Source organism: Hippopotamus amphibius, chromosome 13, assembly GCF_030028045.1.
Source record: "Hippopotamus amphibius kiboko isolate mHipAmp2 chromosome 13, mHipAmp2.hap2, whole genome shotgun sequence".
Taxonomy (NCBI): Eukaryota; Metazoa; Chordata; class Mammalia; order Artiodactyla; family Hippopotamidae; genus Hippopotamus; species Hippopotamus amphibius.
This window is the reverse complement of record NC_080198.1, coordinates 37,778,468-37,795,517: the sequence shown is the minus strand read 5'-3', so window position 1 is coordinate 37,795,517 and position 17,050 is coordinate 37,778,468. Positions and strand designations below refer to the sequence as shown.

At 60.0% G+C, this 17,050-nt stretch overlaps 2 protein-coding genes across 5 annotated transcripts in view; one reads left to right on the top strand and one right to left on the bottom strand.

Moving 5' to 3' along the window:
- Window positions 1–75: 75 nt before the first annotated feature.
- MST1 (macrophage stimulating 1) lies at window positions 76–4,749 on the bottom strand. Of its 2 annotated transcripts, XM_057704817.1 has the most exons (18): window positions 4,665–4,749; window positions 3,866–4,013; window positions 3,674–3,786; window positions 3,483–3,597; window positions 3,269–3,405; window positions 3,068–3,188; window positions 2,799–2,917; window positions 2,458–2,626; window positions 2,184–2,314; window positions 1,994–2,096; window positions 1,728–1,864; window positions 1,600–1,635; window positions 1,389–1,509; window positions 1,147–1,224; window positions 857–1,003; window positions 657–763; window positions 416–555; window positions 76–309 (listed from the first exon to the last, which is right to left on the bottom strand). In XM_057704817.1, exons 1-18 carry the CDS (start codon window positions 4,714–4,716, stop codon window positions 148–150), a joined length of 2,136 nt encoding a protein of 711 aa, XP_057560800.1. In that variant the 5' UTR covers window positions 4,717–4,749; the 3' UTR covers window positions 76–147. The 2 variants fall into 2 exon arrangements, with proteins under 2 accessions (XP_057560800.1, XP_057560801.1); XM_057704818.1 differs by lacking the exon at window positions 2,184–2,314 and having other exon boundaries at window positions 3,072–3,188; window positions 4,665–4,737.
- A 685-nt stretch (window positions 4,750–5,434) lies between these two features.
- Window positions 5,435–17,050, top strand: part of RNF123 (ring finger protein 123) — a 28,452-nt gene continuing 16,836 nt past the window's right edge. For all 3 annotated transcript variants that reach the window (XR_009048693.1, XM_057704814.1, XM_057704813.1), the window contains exons 1-21: window positions 5,435–5,532; window positions 7,019–7,136; window positions 7,418–7,502; window positions 10,222–10,304; window positions 10,428–10,522; window positions 10,934–10,988; window positions 11,101–11,186; window positions 11,489–11,575; window positions 11,804–11,871; window positions 12,066–12,191; window positions 12,582–12,696; window positions 12,778–12,882; window positions 13,324–13,449; window positions 13,593–13,685; window positions 13,757–13,830; window positions 14,791–14,908; window positions 15,096–15,195; window positions 15,408–15,469; window positions 15,662–15,733; window positions 15,935–16,055; window positions 16,620–16,721. Coding sequence is in view for 2 of the 3 variants with exons in the window: in XM_057704814.1 (XP_057560797.1) it covers window positions 7,055–7,136; window positions 7,418–7,502; window positions 10,222–10,304; window positions 10,428–10,522; window positions 10,934–10,988; window positions 11,101–11,186; window positions 11,489–11,575; window positions 11,804–11,871; window positions 12,066–12,191; window positions 12,582–12,696; window positions 12,778–12,882; window positions 13,324–13,449; window positions 13,593–13,685; window positions 13,757–13,830; window positions 14,791–14,908; window positions 15,096–15,195; window positions 15,408–15,469; window positions 15,662–15,733; window positions 15,935–16,055; window positions 16,620–16,721 (1,855 nt within the window). In the remaining variant the exon portion in view is untranslated. The remainder of the gene's footprint in view (window positions 5,533–7,018; window positions 7,137–7,417; window positions 7,503–10,221; window positions 10,305–10,427; window positions 10,523–10,933; window positions 10,989–11,100; window positions 11,187–11,488; window positions 11,576–11,803; window positions 11,872–12,065; window positions 12,192–12,581; window positions 12,697–12,777; window positions 12,883–13,323; window positions 13,450–13,592; window positions 13,686–13,756; window positions 13,831–14,790; window positions 14,909–15,095; window positions 15,196–15,407; window positions 15,470–15,661; window positions 15,734–15,934; window positions 16,056–16,619; window positions 16,722–17,050) is intronic.

Sequence of the window (17,050 nt, the reverse complement as noted above, 5' to 3'; positions counted from 1 at the left end):
GCCACCCAGGCCCTAATGAGGAGTTGCCAATTCATTCCCTAGAAGCAGAGGCTAAGAAGCACCCTGCACAGGCATAAAGAGGAAAGGTGGCTTTATGTCTGACAGAAAGCTTTGTTCTCCCCAATGCACACAGGATTGAGGCTAGGACTAGCCCAGCCTCATGACCTTGTGAATCCAGTCCACAAACACAGAAACACGCGTGAAGATGGCTGGCCAGCGGGGCCGTGCGCACACTTGGTTGGGGATTATAATTCCCTCCAGGACCCAGCAGTCATGAGTAAAGCAGGCAAGCGGGCCCCCGTAGTCACCCTGGGCAGGTACAGGAACTGGTGAGGGGGGCCTGGGCCATGGCAGAGACTAGCCCCCTTGGGGGTGAGGCAGTATATTTTCAGCTTGCCAGGGCCCTGCCACTGACCTCACAGGCTCCCACAGGGGCCAGCAGCCCTTCAGTGCACATCTCACTCTCCTGTACACGTCCTCGGTGCCTGACGTTACATTCCTGGTTAGAGATGACATTCAGGGAGGCTATGTTCAGGACCGTGTGGTCCCCTGTACCTACAGTGAAGGGAATGGGAAGAAGGAAAGGGTCTGAGGCCAGGATCCGAGGCTGGGCCTCTTGGCCTGGAGCAGTCCATGGCCCTGCGCTGTGCTCTTACCTTTGGTCTCACCCCAGCCTGCAATCTCACACTTGGTGCCTGGCGGCACCACATATCGCTCAGGGGGCAGGCAGATCAGGGCCACATGCTGGTCCAGGGTCACAGGTCTTTAGCAAGAATGATGGCATTCAGGGTCTGAGGCCACAAGGCCCAGCCACCTCCCCCCCCCCACACACACACCCTCTTGACTTGTCACACACCTCTCCAGCTTGAGCAGGAGAAGCTGGGAGCCGGAGGGCCCGCAGACCATCTTGGCCACTGGGATGCGCTGCAGGCCTGGCTCCCCGGGCTGTGGATCCTGGAACAGGGTGCCCAGCCACACCTCATAGCCCGTGAGAGCCCCATGGCTGAGAGAGAAGCTCTGCTAGATCAGCCGAGACTCACAGTCTGCTGCCCAACGCTCACCTGCTGGCTTGCCTAGGGAAGGTGGCTAAGGGAGAGATCAAGGCAGGGGGTTGGGACTGGGTCCCCAAACACAAAGAAGGCTCACCAAGAGGAGAAGCACTGCCGGGCAGTCAGAATCCACTGCTCCTTCACTAGGGAGCCTCCGCAGAAGTGCTGGCCCTGCCTGGAGGAGTGTGGGTTAGGAAACAGTCCTGAGACACAGGCTGGACCTGCCATGTCTTGGCTAGGATCTGTGAGGCCAGGGCAGGTTCCCATCCCTTTACTGGCTCAAGCACAGAGGATACAGCATCAGCCCCTTTCTTGGAGAATCAAGCAGTTGTGCCTTACCGGTTGCGTAAGCTGACTGTCCAGGGTGAGTTCCCCGGCTGGCCCCCCACCACACGCAGCCTGGAGCGCCACGGGTCCAGGTGAGTCACTCTCTTGCCACACTTCTCAAACAGCACCTGGTCTTGGGGATAGAATGTGCCGGATGAAACCCCGGACTGGATGGAGATGGGGGGCAAAGGGGCCACGATGCACACCTGGACCAAGTCCATACCTGGGGGCTCCAGGATGGACGGCGGTTTGTCATTGTCTGAAAGACCCAAGTTCAGCAGTGTTAAGGGAACCAGCCCTTGGCGGTGGAGGCTAGGAGCGGGGCCCCCGGGCTGTGTCGCAGGTGCTCACCGCAGCGGCGCAGTGCACAGTAGTCAAACGGAGTCCCTGGGTCCATGGTGTAGCACCAGGGCCCATGACTATCCCCGTCTGGGTTCCTGCAGAAGTTCTCCTCCAGAGGCGCGTGTTGGGCGGAGGTGGGCGTGAACCTAGGCGGGAAGGGGAGCAAAATCAAAGCAGAGTAATCCCAAGCCCTCGCAAGGCTCCAGTCAGAGACGCTGAGGCATGCCGCCCTAGGGTTAGCCCCCGACGGGCCTGTGGCGGGCAGGCGGACTTACTGCGGCTTGTGTGGCTTCTTCGCGGACCAGCGCTGACACCGGATGCCCTTTCGGGTCTTGCTGACAGAGCCGCGGTACAGTTCCCCCGCGCCATAGTAGCAGTCTGCGGCGGGCGGACGGGGGGTGACCGTCAGCGGGTTCTCGCCCCAGCCCTCCGGCTCCGTGCCTCCAGCCCCAGCTCCGGCCTTACCCTCGGGCCGCTTGTCGTCCGTGCAGCGCCGGATCTGGTAGCAGAAGGCCGCGCGCATGCCAGGCCGCGAGGTGAAGCACCAGGGCGCCTCCGATCCATCGGGGTTCCGACAGAAGTTCTCCCGAAGGTCCCTGAGCAGGCACGCGGCTCGGCCCGGGTGGGTCCCAGCCTCCAGCTCCTCCCCAGGCCCCGCCTTCTTTTAAGCCCCTCCCGGGAGCCCCCTCAGGTCCCAGCCCAGTGGTACTGAGCTCCCAGCGGCCGCCAGCCAACTCACTTGCACGCATACTTTTCCGGCGCAAAGCGATGCTGATGCGGGTGCTGCGCGTCCCAGCGCTGGCAGGGCACGCCCGCGGCGGTGGTGTTGACTGTGCCCCGGTAGCCCTCTCCTTTCCCGCGGAAGCAGTTGAGCGTCGTGGCCTCCCGGCGCAGCTGTGCCTCAAACTCTGGATCGACCGAGGCCGGTCGGAGCCAGAGCAGGAGTTAAGACCGGGGCTGGGGCGGAGCCCCACTGTGTTTGGGCCACCGCCGGGTCACGCCCAGCCCCTCCTCGCGTCCCCGCCAGCCACGCCCCCACGCGGCCCAGGTGCCCTCCCAGGCCCCGCCCTCGCGCTCTACCGCAGCGGGGGAGGTCGCAGAACTCTCGCTCCATCTGCGGGTCCGTGGTATAACACCAAGGCCGCTCCGAGCCGTCCGGATTCCGGCAGTAGTTGTCGTCCAGGTTTTTGTCCAGGAACCTAGAGGCGGTAGCCGGGCGTGAACGAGAGCCTAGGACTCAGGCCCTGTCTGGCCGCAACCAACTATGTATTGTCTTATCTCGCCCCGCCCCTGGAGTCCTGGGCCCTCCCCTTGCCCGCTCTCCTGGTGCCGAGCCCTCCCACGCGTACTTGCCCGGCTCGAAGGGGTGCGGGTGCGGGTGCTGCAGGTCCCAGCGCTGACACTCGCGTCCTGACTCGGTGCGGTCCACTGAGCCGCGGTAATCCTCGCCGTTGCACCAAAGGCAAGCGGCTGGAGACACAGGGCCGATGGGTTCGTGGGCGAGCGTGGGCATGCTCCTCCCGCCCCAGGCTTGACCCGAAGCCACTTACCCTCCCGGCAGGACTTAATGCCGCAGCTCTGGAAGCGCACGGCAGGGTCTGTTGTGTAGCACCAGGGACCCCCGGGGTCCCTGTCCGGGTTACGGCAGAAGTCCTCCTCCAAGCCGTTCCGAAGTGTGGGTGTGTACCTGTGAGAGCAATACAGTGCAGTGCTGGGGCAGGCGCCAGGCCGGCCGGGACAGTGGGGAGCTGCTGTCTGTCTCACTTGTGATCATTGGGGAACCTGTGGCTCCAGCGCTGGCAGGGTAAGCCACCCATGGTGATGGCCACGGTGCCCCGGTACTCGACCCCATTGTCCATGATGCAGGTCCGAACATAGTCTGGGAGCAAAAGACCCAGGATCAACAAGGCCTGAGACCCCAACAGCTCTCTGCCCAGCCCTCTGCAGCCACTCACTTTTCTTTTGGAAGAGATCACAGCGCCCGGAACGCTGCAGCCGTGTATGAGGTGAGTGCTGGGTCCATGGCAGCAACTGGCAACCGTGGCTGCTCACATTGTAGTGGAAGGCCCTGGGAGGAGGAGGCACAGGGTCACTTGGTGCCCAGATTCCCCTACCTCCAGTCTTATGTAGGTCCTGTGGCCACTCGCCTGCAGTCCAGTAGGGGCCCACAGCGCCCTGCACATTCCTCAGCATTTGCCACATCTTCTTGCCAAGCCCCAGGCCCCACTTCGTGTAGCAGGTGTTGCAGCTCCGTACCCCGGAGCACCTGGAAGTCATTCAAGGGCGAGCGCTGTCCTGCGGGGTGGGCATGCATATCAGCACGTGTATATCAGCACGTGCACACTTCTTCATTCAGGGGATCAAACTACCAGGCCTCTGGAGTGAACTCTGTGAGCCCATTCAAAGGTCAGACCCCTGTACTGGGTGAGAGAAGCAGGCCCAGACGTTATCACTAGTGCACCTGTTTAGTGGGCAAGGCACTAGGCTCAGCTGTAAAACATACACGCTGAGAGCAGTGGGTGATGGTGCTTGCCCTATGGAGCTTATCCCATCTCATTTCTCAGATGAGAATGCGAAGGCTCATAGCTATCTTTTTAACCAGGCAGAGGCCCAACCCAAGCATTCTGACTCCAATCTAGGCTCTCATCAGCATAAGGGAATATGCTAGATTAGAGGGTTAGAGCCTCCAGCTCATGAGGGATAACTGCCTGCATGTGTGCCTGCATCTGTGTGGCCCTAACACTGCCTCAATGCTACAGCAGGCATCTTAACGCAGGCCTGAGTAGGCAAGGTGTTTAGGTGCTCCTGCGGCGGCCCAGCTCTGCGAAAGACGCCAAGGTCACCCACTGCTCCAAGTAAGTTCCTGGCTCAAATAGCGGGATGTGCCTGGGGCCGACCCCTTTCTGGAGGCAGATGGGAGTCAGGGCTGAGGGGAAGGGCACTCACCAGGGGCCCCTAAGAACCGCGTCAGAAGCAACAGGAGTGGGAGCCACCCCATCCTCCTGGCTGGAGGCTGCACTGTGACCTACCGCAGCCCCGTCCGGGAAGTTGTGAAACCTGTACCTACGGGATTGGGTGGATCTGTCTCCACACCCCCACTCTAGGCTTGCTGGGGCCTGACCTGAGACCCAGTGGCAGGAATGGGGGTGGCGCTAGGCCTCAGGCCCCCTAGGTGAGGTACAAGGGTCCTCACTCCGGCACAGGTAGCCCCTGAGAGGCCTCCCTATGTCGTGGGCAGTGCTGGAAACGTTCAGTGGGGACACTTGAGGTGTCCTGGGGTGGGGCCCTATTGTCCCCTCTCCCTTGCCCCCACCCCCAGCAGCCTAGGCTGCTCTGAAGGGAAGGGCTGTGTAGACATGGTTGCTGCCAGAGGCCTGGGTTCCAGCCCGAAGGTGGTGATACTAAACTTTTCTGAGCTTCAGCTTTCCCTTGTTAAGTGGAGAAAACTGCTTGCCCCAGCTCCAAGCAGCCTGCCCCTTTGGCTGTCTTATCGGCCCCAGCTGGAGGCAGGTCTGCCCACGCCCCTGTGAGCAGAGCCCAGAGAGGCTCCCCTCTCTCCGCCAGAGGTGCCATCCCAGGGAAGGTAAGCGAGGCCACCCGTCCGGCCTGAAGGGACGTGAGGGTGACAGGTGGCAGGGACCCTGGGAGGAGGCAGCGGAGGGCGCTCCCCGGAGACTGCGGGGGGGCCCCCTGGCGGAGGCCGGGAGCGAGTTGATGCGCGTGCGCGGCGGCCGCGCGGTTTGGCCCTGGGCGGGCGCCGTAGCTGAGAGCTGGGCGGATGTTGTGAGCCGGGGCGCCGCGGCCGAGGCTGGGGGTGAGTGAGGGGCGGCCGGGCTCCGAGAGGGGCGGGTCCCCGAGGCTCCCCCTGCGGCTCCGGCCGGTCTAGTGTGAGGGTGCTCGCCGTGCGAGGGGTCGCAGTCTGTGCTGCCAGACTCCTGGCCGGAGCTGGCCTGGAGGATCCTCCGGAGCTCGGGGCTGGGCAGAGGCGACTTGGGGGAGACAAGCGCTGCCCTCGCGTCCTTGGGCTCCGAGATGGGGTTGATTCGGTTCCGACCCTTGAACTCTTGGCGGGGCTGAACAAGATCAACGTGGCAGGGTGCCCCCGAGCAGAGTCAAGGATCGCCTCTCACCTGGGTCCTCAGCACCTGACACCCGGAGTGGATGTCTGGAAGGTTTGCTCGTCAGTTGAGTGACAACGTCTAATCTGTCCTGTACATACTCTGGTGTCAGAGGGCCGGTGGTGGGCGGCAGGGCAGGGAGTCACCTTCCTGATGGGGAGGCGTGGTGCCGACTGGGAGTGGGCAAGAGTGTGTGGCAGGAGCAGGGGACCTGTTTGGGGTGAGATAAGAGGAAGGAGTTCTGTCTAAGGCAGTGCTGGAGGACCAGGCTCTAGACTAGCGCTGACTGATAGAACTTTCTGGGGTGATGGAAATGTTCCTTATATTCGGTGTCTAGTCCAGTAACCATCAACCACATGGGGCCACTGAATCCTTGAAATGTGACTAATATAATTGAGAAATTGATTTTTAAATTTTTAAACTGTAATTGAAGTTTAGATAGCCACGTGCGGCTAATAGCTGCTGTATTGGACAGCACAGCTCTAGATCAGTGAGGCTGGCACCAGCGACTTGCTGCAGCTTCTGAAGCAGCTGTAGCAACACCATGCTATGTGAGGGATGGACAGCAGTGGGAAGTGTGGGGCCTGCGGGGAGGGCAAGGGTGGTGCTCTGATAGCGTCAGAGGCCACATGTGTGTGAGTGGGGACAAGAAAACTAGCAGGCCTTTGGAATAGAGAAGGGAGGATCCTGGAACTGAGGAAGGGGGTCCTTGCCTTGGATGTCAGCAGGACTTGTAGCTGGAGATGGCACCAAGGCCTTGGATGGTGGACTGTACATACCTACCCTATACTTGGTGTAGAGTTCTCTTTTCCAGATGTGGCTTACAACTGAGAAGGATACAGGGGCTCTGCTCCTGGGCCACCTCGCTTTGGACACTGGGGTCTGATTTCCCACTGGGTTGAAGCGTTTAGTTTGCTTTAACAAACAGATATCTGGCACCTGCTCTCTGTCAGGTCTTGTGTGACCACTGGTGACATGGTGGGGCCCTGTCACATGGGCCCAGACCCCCACCCACCGTCCCTGTGTCGGAAGTTCCTGCTTTCCTTTGCCCTGGGTTGATGTGTGTGTGAGTGTGCATGCAGTGGCTTCCCCTGCTCCCAGGCCTTCCCGACACTCCAGGACTGAGGTCAATATGGGGGCCCTTGGCTGGCTTTGTATAGACAGGCTCTGCCTCTGCTTCAGCCCCCAGGACCACTGGCTGCCCACAAGAGATGAAAGATGGCATCGAAGGGGGCCGGCATGGCTTTCTCCCGTAAAAGCTACAGGCTGACCTCAGATGCTGAGAAGTCCAGGGTCACAGGTGAGAGCTGGCAGGGCTAGGAGAAGGCTGCTAGAGTTGAGGGAAGAAGAAGGAAGAGACAGAGGCAGCAAAGTCCCAGGTCCACTGAGCCTCAGGCCTTCCTGCACCCCCTATACCTGTGAGCCAGCTCTTCTCCACTAGCAGCCATGGAGCAGGGCACCCACCGTGACTGCTCCTCTGACCCCTGTGGCTGGCCTAGGACCAGGAGTTTCTGTGGCTAGAAGGGGCTGGGAACCACACTGACCATGTGTCCCTTCTCTCCCTTCTGACCTGTGGCCCAGGCATCGTGCCCGAGAAGCTACTGAATGACTACCTGCACCGCATCTTTTCCTCTCCTGATCACGCACCCACGGCAGCAACCAGCAGGTATGGCCGGGGGGATCTCCCCTTCTCACTCTGCGGGACCAGACCAGAGGCTGGTGGGGCTCTGGGTAGGCTGGCATGGGTTCCAATCTCGCTTCGCCACTCCTGGCTGTGAGACCTGTGGTCAGAGAGTCTGCCTTCTGGACTCCGCCTCTTCCTTTCCCCTGGCAGTGCTGATAACCTTCCTTCTGAGAGTGTAGTGGAGGTCGGGGGCCCGGTGCACACTCAGCACTCAGCACGGCCCTTCACGCCTGCTTTATACTCAGCATCTGGTCCGTGTGTACCTGCCTTCACCTCTGCAGCACCCTGGCCCTCTCTAGCCTCTGCTTGATCTATAAAGCACATACCCCAGGCCCCGTTATTCTTTGCAAATTTAATGTATCTAAGTTTAGCTCATATCAAAGTTACAAGTGGGGAATTCCCTGGCCATCCAGTGGTTAGGACTCTGCACTCTCACTGCCCAGGGCCTGGGGTCAATCCCTGGTCGGAGAACTGAAATCCCATAGGCTGCTTGGCACAGCCAAAAAAAGTTAAAAGTGTACTTTAGCAGAAACATATAGAGAAAGAAAAAGCACCTGTCATCATATTGTTCTAATATGACCGTTTGAGTGTGATTCCTTTTTGTTTTATCTCACGATGTATGTAGTTTGGATTATGCTGTGTGGAAAATTGGTTTAAAATTTTTGTCATTGTCAGTTTTTTAAGTTATTGAGAAATAACTGACATACAGTAAACTACATGTATTTAAAGCATACAATCTAGTAAGTTTTCATATGGATAACCTGTGAAAGCATCACTGCCATGAGCATATCCCTCACCTCCAAAAGTATATAGCAGTTTAAACCCTATTTTTGTCATCAGATGTTATCCCTTAATGTTTTTCTATACTACAGGTTGATCTTGGTGGGCATCTTTTAGGGCTAGGAATCTGCTTGAGCACTGCCCTGGTTAAGAGGGGCTTTGGATTTGGTAAACAATGCTGCATGCACGCCCAGGGTTGGACTCTTGTGGCTAGAGTATTTGAATTGCAATCACTCTTAAGACTGTTGCTGAATTTCTTCTTCAGAGGGTTCGGCGCATTCTTCCTCCCTGCAGTGAGGCATGGGTGTCCCTGTCTCAGCCCCCTTGCCAGCCAGGGCTGTTCTGTGTTCCACAGTCTCTGCTTGCTGGGCAGGCCCAAAGGGCAGCATTGTTGCCTGTTCCATTTAAGTAGCCGTGGTGGCTAAAGCGCTTCTACTTGTGAAGGGCTGTTGCCCACCTCCACCCCAACCCCAGCCCTGGCTTGTTCCCAGGGCCATCTGATCCCTACTTCATGTGACAGCAGAAATGATCCTGCTGCCACTGGTGCCGTGGCTGCCAGGAAGGAGAGCAGGTGGCAGAGCCGTTAGTCAGTGGTTGTGTGGATGCAGAACTCTGGGCTGGGACCTGGGCAATCCAGAAAGTGTAGGCAAGTGCTGGGCTTGGCCAAATGGCAATGCTGCAGGCATTCGCTGAGGCTGAGTTTCAGGTTGGCCACACGCAGCTGCTCTTAAGAGCAGGCACAGGACTAGAGCAGCCCTCCCAGGTGTGGGCCCATAAGAAGTGCTGCTGAGGAAGCCTGCTTGAACTGTGGGCCTGTTGGGGTGTTGAGAGGCAGGGTTGGCTACAGCCTTGCACATTACTGGCGAGGCACCCCGTTGCATGGCTGCCTCCTGCCTTGGCCCGGGCCTCAGCAGGAATGGGGAGGAGGCTTCATGAATCTACCTCTTGCAGCTCAGGGTCAGTTGTAGCTCACAGTGTGGGAACGTGTGGCCCCTGTGCCTGGGTTGAAGCTACCTTGAGTCAGTGCTTTGGCCCACCTACGTGCCCTTCCAGAGCCTTCTCTCTAGGGGGTGAGTGGGGTGGGAGCTGGGATTAGAGGTGGAAGAGCAGGTGCCAGCAGTCTATGGGCTGGATCCAGATGGGCATCGGGCTTTTGCTCTCATTCCCTGCTATTCTTAGCAACTGAACTCAGGACCTAGCTGGCCAGCGTTAGACAGAGCTCTTTCTCCTCTAGGCGTGTGTGCTGGGAGAATGAGGGGGCCACTCAGACAGATTTTCCCAGCCCCTTTGGCTGGGGCAGATTGCAGATAGGCAGGCTGTGTGCTATACTCTCCTCTACAGGTGGTCTAGGACAGAGCCAGCCAGCAGCTAAGAGGGCTGAGCCCTTCATCCTCCCAGGACATGCTTCACTCAACACACAGGCTTCCCTGGCTGGAACCACAGACCTGGGGTCAAGGACTGGACTAGCTGATCTTGGTACTGACCATCTTGGTGATCAGCACTTCTCCCAGCCTTCCTTGCCCAGGCGTAATCAACAAGCCACCTTCAAGAGTGGGCAGTTATGGGCCATGCAGGGAGTGTTATTCCTGGGAATCTTCACAGCATCTCAGACGTACAGCCATTGTACCGTTTATACAGATGCGGGGATTAAGGCTTAGAGAGGGCTCTTCCTTCATCATCTTCTTCTTCTTCTTTTTCTTTTTTAAAATTTTTAAAACAGTTTTGAGGTGTACCCAATTTAGTGGATAATCCAGTCTTCTGACTTCCAACACTCCAGAATCTGAGACTGGCACAGCCGTTTTTCTGGAGCCTGGGCATCCACCCTCCTAAGCTCTGGAGAAAGGGACTGGGAGAGGGGTTTAGTGTCATTTGGCGGGTTTCAAGGACTTTGGGGCCCCTCGCAGCCTCTCACTCTCCCCAGGAAACCCCTGAACTTCCAGGACCTGCCAGAGCATCTGGACCAGTTGTTACATGTGGATGAGGAGGAGGAGGAGGAGGGCCAGGGTAGGTGACAGCTTCTGGAATGGGGTTGGGGAGCTGGGCTGGGCCTGGGGGGCTCAGTGCCCTCTCTGTATCTGTCACACCCTGTGCCTGGCCCAATGCCAAGCCCTCTTCTTTCCTTTTCAGGAGAGGTTGAAGGGCGGCTTGGCCCATCCACTGTGGTCCTGGACCACACAGGTGGCTTCGAGGGGCTTCTTCTGGTGGATGATGACCTCTTGGGGGTGAGCAAGGGCAAGGTTGGGGTTCCAGATCCAAGCCCCTCCTGACACAGCCCCAAGCTCCTCCTGATGTGGCGCTGGTCCCGACCTTTCTTGATGGGGCTGCAGCCACAAACCCCTCCTGATGTGGCCCGTTGGGTCCCCAGTCCCCAAACCCCCAGCCCTGAAACCTTCTTGGTGTGACCCCCAGCCCCGAGGTCTTCCCAACATAGCCATGAGCCTCTCCTATCATGCTCCTGGCCCAGAATCCCTCCTGACACGGGCCTAGGCCCTTCTGCCCTGTTGAGGCACAGTGCAGTGTTGGCCACGCCAGCTGTCGCCACCAAGGCGAGCCACATTGGAGTGGGGCCATCCTCCCTTGGGGAGGCACCCTGTTGTCCAGGAGGAGGCTCACCACCCCTGCTCTCCACCCAGGTGATTGGACACAGCAACTTTGGTACTATCCGCTCCACCACGTGCGTGTACAAAGGTGAGACCGCACTCTGCTGTGGCCCAGGGAGTTGGGAGGAAGATCTAGGGCCCAGGCCCAAGGCAGGAGGCTGCCTTTGTCTCCCTGCTGGGCCTGACATGACTTTTTCCAGGAAAGTGGGTCTACGAGGTGCTCATCTCCTCCCAGGGGCTCATGCAGATCGGCTGGTGCACCATCAACTGCCGCTTCAACCAGGAGGTACGTGTGGGCGAGGGGCCCCTCCCAGGGAGAACTTCTCCGGCAGCAGCGCCTCATCAGGGCTCAGGCCACCCTCCAGCCCACATAGGGTCTGTGCAGGACCCTGACCTGGACTGCCCTCTGGAGAAGGAATGTCCCCCACTCCCATCCCAGGACAACCCAGCCCCGAAACAGCCCTCACCCCTTCCCTCAGAGAATCAGCCCCACTCTGTAGAGCCATGTGGATCCAAGGCTGGTGGCTGGTGGGCTCTCGCCCTGCCCTTCCCCACCTCCCCCAGACCTCACAGACAGTTCCTTCCTAGGAGGGGGTTGGAGATACACATAACTCCTATGCCTACGACGGCAACCGCGTACGCAAGTGGAATGTGACCACGACAAACTACGGGAAGGTGAGGCCCGTGCCCCCTGCAGCCCACCTGCCCTGCGTCCATCCCCGCGGCTTGGTGGGGGCCATTGAGCAGCAGTGAGGGGATATAGGGCACCAGGGGGAGGACAGGGACTCAGATCTTCTGTCCTTATGGCCAGTCTCCCCTGGATGCAGTGGAGACGCAGCTAGAGGGGCAGAGTGGGCAGGCTGCTGGGCTTCTGCACATCTGTGCGGCTTCTTCCCTTGGCAGGCGTGGGCAGCGGGGGACATTGTGAGCTGCCTGATCGACCTGGACGAAGGCACTCTGTCCTTCTGCCTGTGAGTCTCCTGCCTCTGTCCACAGGCCTGGCCTCTGGGGCGTCCCCAGGCTGCCCTCGTGTTCCAGGCTCTGTAAAGGGCCAGGCTGGCTTTGGTAGCCTGAGGGTGGACAGCCCCCAGAGAGGCCTGCTCACGGGTCCGTTTCAGCCACATCCTTCTTAGCGCTTGCTCACAGGTCCTCCCTTCTGCTCCAGGAATGGTGTGTCACTGGGCACTGCCTTTGAGAACTTATCCAGGGGCCTGGGCATGGCCTACTTCCCAGCCATCAGCCTCTCCTTCAAGGAGTCTGTGGCCTTCAACTTTGGCAGCCGTCCCCTGCGATATCCTTTTGTGGAGAAGGCTGTGGGCTGCTTGGATGTTATCGAGGAGGCCGTGATGGGGGGCCCCCTGCTCCAGGAGCTGTGCGGGCTGCTGGCGGGCCCTGCTGCCATGAGGAGTGAGTAGCGTGCAGCTTAGGTGGGTGCCGAGGACAATGCTTGCAGCAGCCTTGTTAGGTGGGTGCCATCGTGGTCTCTGTTGAACAGATGAAGAGCATGAAATGGCAAGAGAGGGTTTCACTCCACGGAGAAGTGGGAGGGTTGTGATGCCAACCAGGCGATCTGACCTTGCAGTGCTGCCCTGGAGCCCAGGCCCCGGCGCAGGGATCTCAGTGGGAGGGGGTGGGTGTTCTGAGCCACAGATCAGGTGTTGCTGGCTTAACTCTGTGGCACCTACCCAGTGGTGGGCTACCGGCCCCTGCAGGACCCGCCGAGTGCCGACCTGGTTCGGGCACAGAAGTTGCTGGGCTGCTTCCGGGCAGTGCTCAGCGTGGAGCTGGACCCCGTGGTGAGCCAGAGTCTGGGCCGGGTGGGCTGGGGGCTTTCTGCAGCCCCTGCCCCTCACAGTCCTCTCCTGTCCTCCACACAGGAAGGGCGGCTGGTGGAGAAGGAAAGCTCGGAGTGGCAGTTGCAGGGCCAGCCCACCATCCTCCTCACTCTGGCCCACATCTTCCATCGCTTCGCACCGCTCCTGGTGAGGGGACATTGGGGAGGGAGGGGCAGGCCGCGGTAGGAACGCCCATGCTGAGGGCTGGGAGGCTGAGGTGCGTGAGGTCTAGCAGCGTCACCTGGCAGGGGCCCTGGTGACCAGAGCCCTTAGACCTCAAGGATGTCACCGGGGGAGGGAGAGATGCTTCCAGCTGAGGGTATCGGGGCTTCCTAGAAAGAAGAACGAGGGGTGGTGACATCACAGGCCAAGGGAAGGGCATGGGAAGGGCATATGCAGAGCCACAGGCGGGCTGTGGGGCAGCGGCCTTTCCTGTGTCTCCATCAGACCGTCGGAGGGCTCGTCCATGTCTTGGGGTTGCTTGTGGGGGACCAAGAGTCCATCTGCGGGCTTGGCCTCACACCAGGGCAGTGGGGCCCTGAGTGGGGCAGGAGGCTGCCACCTCACCGGCACCCACCCTTGGTGCAGTGCAAGGTGTACCTGGTGGAGGCCGTGCTCGTGAGCTTCCTGCTGGGTGTCGTGGAGGTGGGCACCCCTGCACAGGCGCAGTCCGTGGTGCACCAGGTCCTGGACCTCCTGTGGCTCTTCATGGAGGTAAGGTGCCGGGCCTCAGGCCAGGATGTCAGGCTCCACCGGACGGGGGCGGTACAGGGAGGGTGTTGGAGAAGGCTGCACAGGTGGCTGTCACGGGACTTGCCCTCCGTGGGCGGCTGTGCAGCCTGGCCTCCCTCTTGCAGGACTACGAAGTGCACGACTGCCTCAAGCAGTTGACGATGTCCCTGCTGCGGCTGTACCGCTTCTCACCCATCGTCCCCGACCTGGGCCTGCAGGTGGGAGCTCCCGGCCCGGCCCTGAGGCCCCCAGGTTTCACCTGCCCACTCTGAGCACCCTCTCCCCACAGATCCGCTACCTGCGGCTCACCATCGCCATCCTCAGTCATGAGAAGTCCCGCAAGTTTCTGCTTAGCAACGTCCTGTATCCTCCCCTTGCTACCAGGCAGGCCAGATACGTGGTGCCCTCTGGGGTCAGCAGAGGCCAGGGAGGGCGGGGTGCCTCTTGCCAGGGCTCCCCACAGAGGCTCGGGAGGACCAGAGCCACCCAATATGTGAGTCCTTGTTCCAGGAGCCAGCCTTCCCAGCACTTTCTCTACAGAGCAGAGAGGGTCAAGCAAAGGATCCAGGCTGGCTGGCTGGCCTGAGCAAGGGTTTCCAGATGCTTCCAGGCTCTTGGGCTACGTGGAGGGGGGTGTGTGTGTGTGTGTGTGTGTGCGCGCGCGCGTGCGGGGGGGTTGCCGCCAGCGCCTGCCCTCTTCAGCCAAAGCACTGCTCTTTTTTTTTTTTTTCTCCCCTCCATGGCATGTGGGATCTTCCTGGACCAGGGATAGAACCCATGTCCCCTGCATTGGCAGGCAGGCTCCCAACCACTGCGTCACCTAGGAAGTCCCGCACTGCACTCTTACCTGGGTTGCACGGCGGGGGTTCCAATGAGATCTTCTTTAAGGAGTCAGCTCTTCCTGTTCGCCCAAAACATTGAGAACTGCAGGAATAGGAGAGAGAGCAGAGCTTCAGGCCCCTGGCTGGGAAACCTGTGCTAGTAGCTGTCTTCTCGCTCTGGGATCCTCAGCCTCTAGAAGGCAGAAACAAATAGAAAGGCTGCCAGGCCCTCTCTCCAGCTGTCGCACCATCATCCGTTCCCATGACAAGCCTTTATCGTGCACTTGCTGCAAATTGGGTTTGATGGGTTTGACAGCCACAGCTCTTTCTCGGGGCTCACAAGGGAGACAGGCACACAGCAGCAATGGCACCCTGAAGACTGGGAGAGCTGTGGTGGGCACATCTGGAGGTGGGCACGTTTCGGGAGGGCTTCCTAGGGAGGACTCATGAGGGTGTACGGGGCACCTTGTGGTGAATGGAGCTCTGCCTTGACGACCACCAGCTTCGACGTGCTCCGGTCCGTTGTCTTCTTTTACATCAAGAGTCCCCTGCGAGTGGAGGAGGCTGGCCTAGAGGAGCTCATCCCCACCACGTGGTGGCCCCGCCGCTGCAGCAGGGAGGTGGGCAGGCCTGGGTGGGGTCGGCAGCAGTCACAGTGAGGGCTGACCTGCGGTGTCTGAGCCGCCTGCACTGGGGATGCAGGGCCCCTTCCTGGGCTGGGGTGGGAGTCGGGGTCTTTTGTCTGAAGTAGACCTGGGTGAGTCCTGGGTGAGTCTTGCTGTCCTCCAACCCCCTGCTCCTGCCCAGGGCAAAGAAAGCAAGGACGTGAAGGATGAGACTTCTGAGGAGCGGCTCCGGCGGCGCGCCTATGAACGGGGCTGCCAAAGGCTCAAGAAGCGCATCGAAGGTCAACTGCCTGCCTTGGGCACTGGGTAGGGGGTGGAGGATGTGTGTGCGTATGTACTTGCAGGCACTTGGTAGTGACCATGCTTAGGTTGGACTTGGGGATCCCTGGTGGTGGAGCCCCGGTCCAAACCTACTCCCCCTCCCTGTTCCCGGGAGCCTGAGGGCGAGTCCCTGCCTGAGGAGGGCTCTCGTGTTCCCCCACCCCACCCCCAGTGGTGGAAGAACTGCAGGTCCAGATCCTGAAGCTGTTGTTGAACAATCAAGATGACAATGGGGTGAGTGACTCCCAGACCCCTGCATGGGTCCCTGGTGGGGAGGGGTGCCAGACTGGGCCCAGAGACCCAGAGGGCACAGCTGGCTCAGGGTCCTGTGGCAGGGTGCAGGGTGCTAGCTAAGGCATGACATTGAGCCTGGCCTGGGCGTAGCATCCTCCGCTCATCCCAGCCTTGGCTTTCCTTCCCCTGCAGGGTGAAGCTTCCAGATACATCTTCCTCACCAAGTTCCGAAAGTTTCTGCAGGAGAATGCCAGCGGCCGGGGGGTAGGTGTCCCCAGGCCAGCCCACCGTGGCCCCCTGGCTGTGTCACAGTATTTGCACTCAAAATTCTGGCCCCTCTCCATCTTCTCATTCCCTGCCGCCCTGCCCTCCCTGCTCAGTCCTGGGTCCCGGGGCAGGGCCTTGGATGAGGAGTGGGCTGGCCTCCAGGCTGCGCAGATACATGTCTTACACCTGTGCCTGCAGAACATGCCCATGCTCTGCCCGCCCGAGTACATGGTCTGCTTCTTACACCGCTTGATCTCGGCCCTGCGCTACTACTGGGACGAATACAAGGCTTCGAACCCGTGCGCTTCCTTCAGTGAAGGTGAGTGTGGCCAGGGCCTCCGGTTGTAGACGCTGGGCAGAGCCAGGGCAGCCCCTAGTGTTGGTGGAGTGCTGGCTGAGGGCAGGGCTGGGGGAGCTGTCCCAGGCCTCCTGCCTGATTGAGTCCTATGCACTGGGGCGCAGGGGCCCTGTGCTTGGATGGTGAGCCCGTGTTTGCTCTCATGGTCCCCTGGGTTCCTGTCCTCTACAGGTCCCTTTCCTCAGTCCTTGCCCACCAGCCCTCTGTGCAGTCCTTTGTCACAGATGCCTTGGGTGGGCTCTGAGGTGCTGGGGGCCCTGTGTTTGTGTGGGACAATCCTCAAGGGCCAGTGGGAGCAGCCTGCATTGGGGGATCTCCCACAGGGCTGAGTCAGGGCCCTCTCTGATTCTCCCCTGGGTGCCCCGCAGCCAAGAATGCCCCCTTTGTCCCAAGTTGTGCCGTTGCTGGAACTGACCTGAAAGGGTAGAGGGTGGGGGTGGTAGGGGAAGCCTGATCAGGTAGGTGGCCTAAGCCAGGGGTCCTGCTGGTCTCTGACTGCTGGCCCGGCCTCCCAACTCCTCGCAGAGGCCTACATCCCGCCCCAGATCTTCTATAATGGCAAGGTGGACTACTTCGACCTGCAGCGCCTTGGAGGCCTCCTCTCGCACCTTCGGAAGACCCTCAAAGGTGTGTGCAGGCCTGCGGGCAGGGAGCAGGGCAGGGCCGGGGGCAGTTCCTGAACCAGCTCTGCCGCGAGTGCTGAGCTGCGCTGTGCCCACCAGAGGGCGCCCGACTCTGTCCACCTGCTCTGCAGGGAGACACTGATGGGCCGCCTCTGCCTCCAGTCTTGCGACCAGCTATTCCTTCCTTCCCTTGCATCCACCCCAGACACGGTCTGGGAGTTCTGTAAGGAATAGGGGGCATGTCCTGATGAAGGAGGGAACCACGGGATCTTGGTGAGGCGGTGGGGTGGGGTGGGGTGGTGCGCATTTGCTGCCTTAGCTGCTTTCGAGGAT

What these genes read in the sequence shown, in the direction of transcription:
- MST1 (XM_057704817.1), bottom strand. Translation starts at nt 4,716, where the DNA reads ATGGGGTGGCTCCCACTCCTGTTGCTTCTGACGCGGTTCTTAGGGGCC. An exon ending in GGGCCCCTACTGGACTGCAG is followed by an intron (nt 3,787 to 3,865) that starts GCGAGTGGCCAC and finishes TCCTCCTCCCAG; the next exon opens with GGCCTTCCACTACAATGTGA. An exon ending in GGACGACAAGCGGCCCGAGG is followed by an intron (nt 2,097 to 2,183) that starts GTAAGGCCGGAG and finishes CGCCCGCCGCAG; the next exon opens with ACTGCTACTATGGCGCGGGG.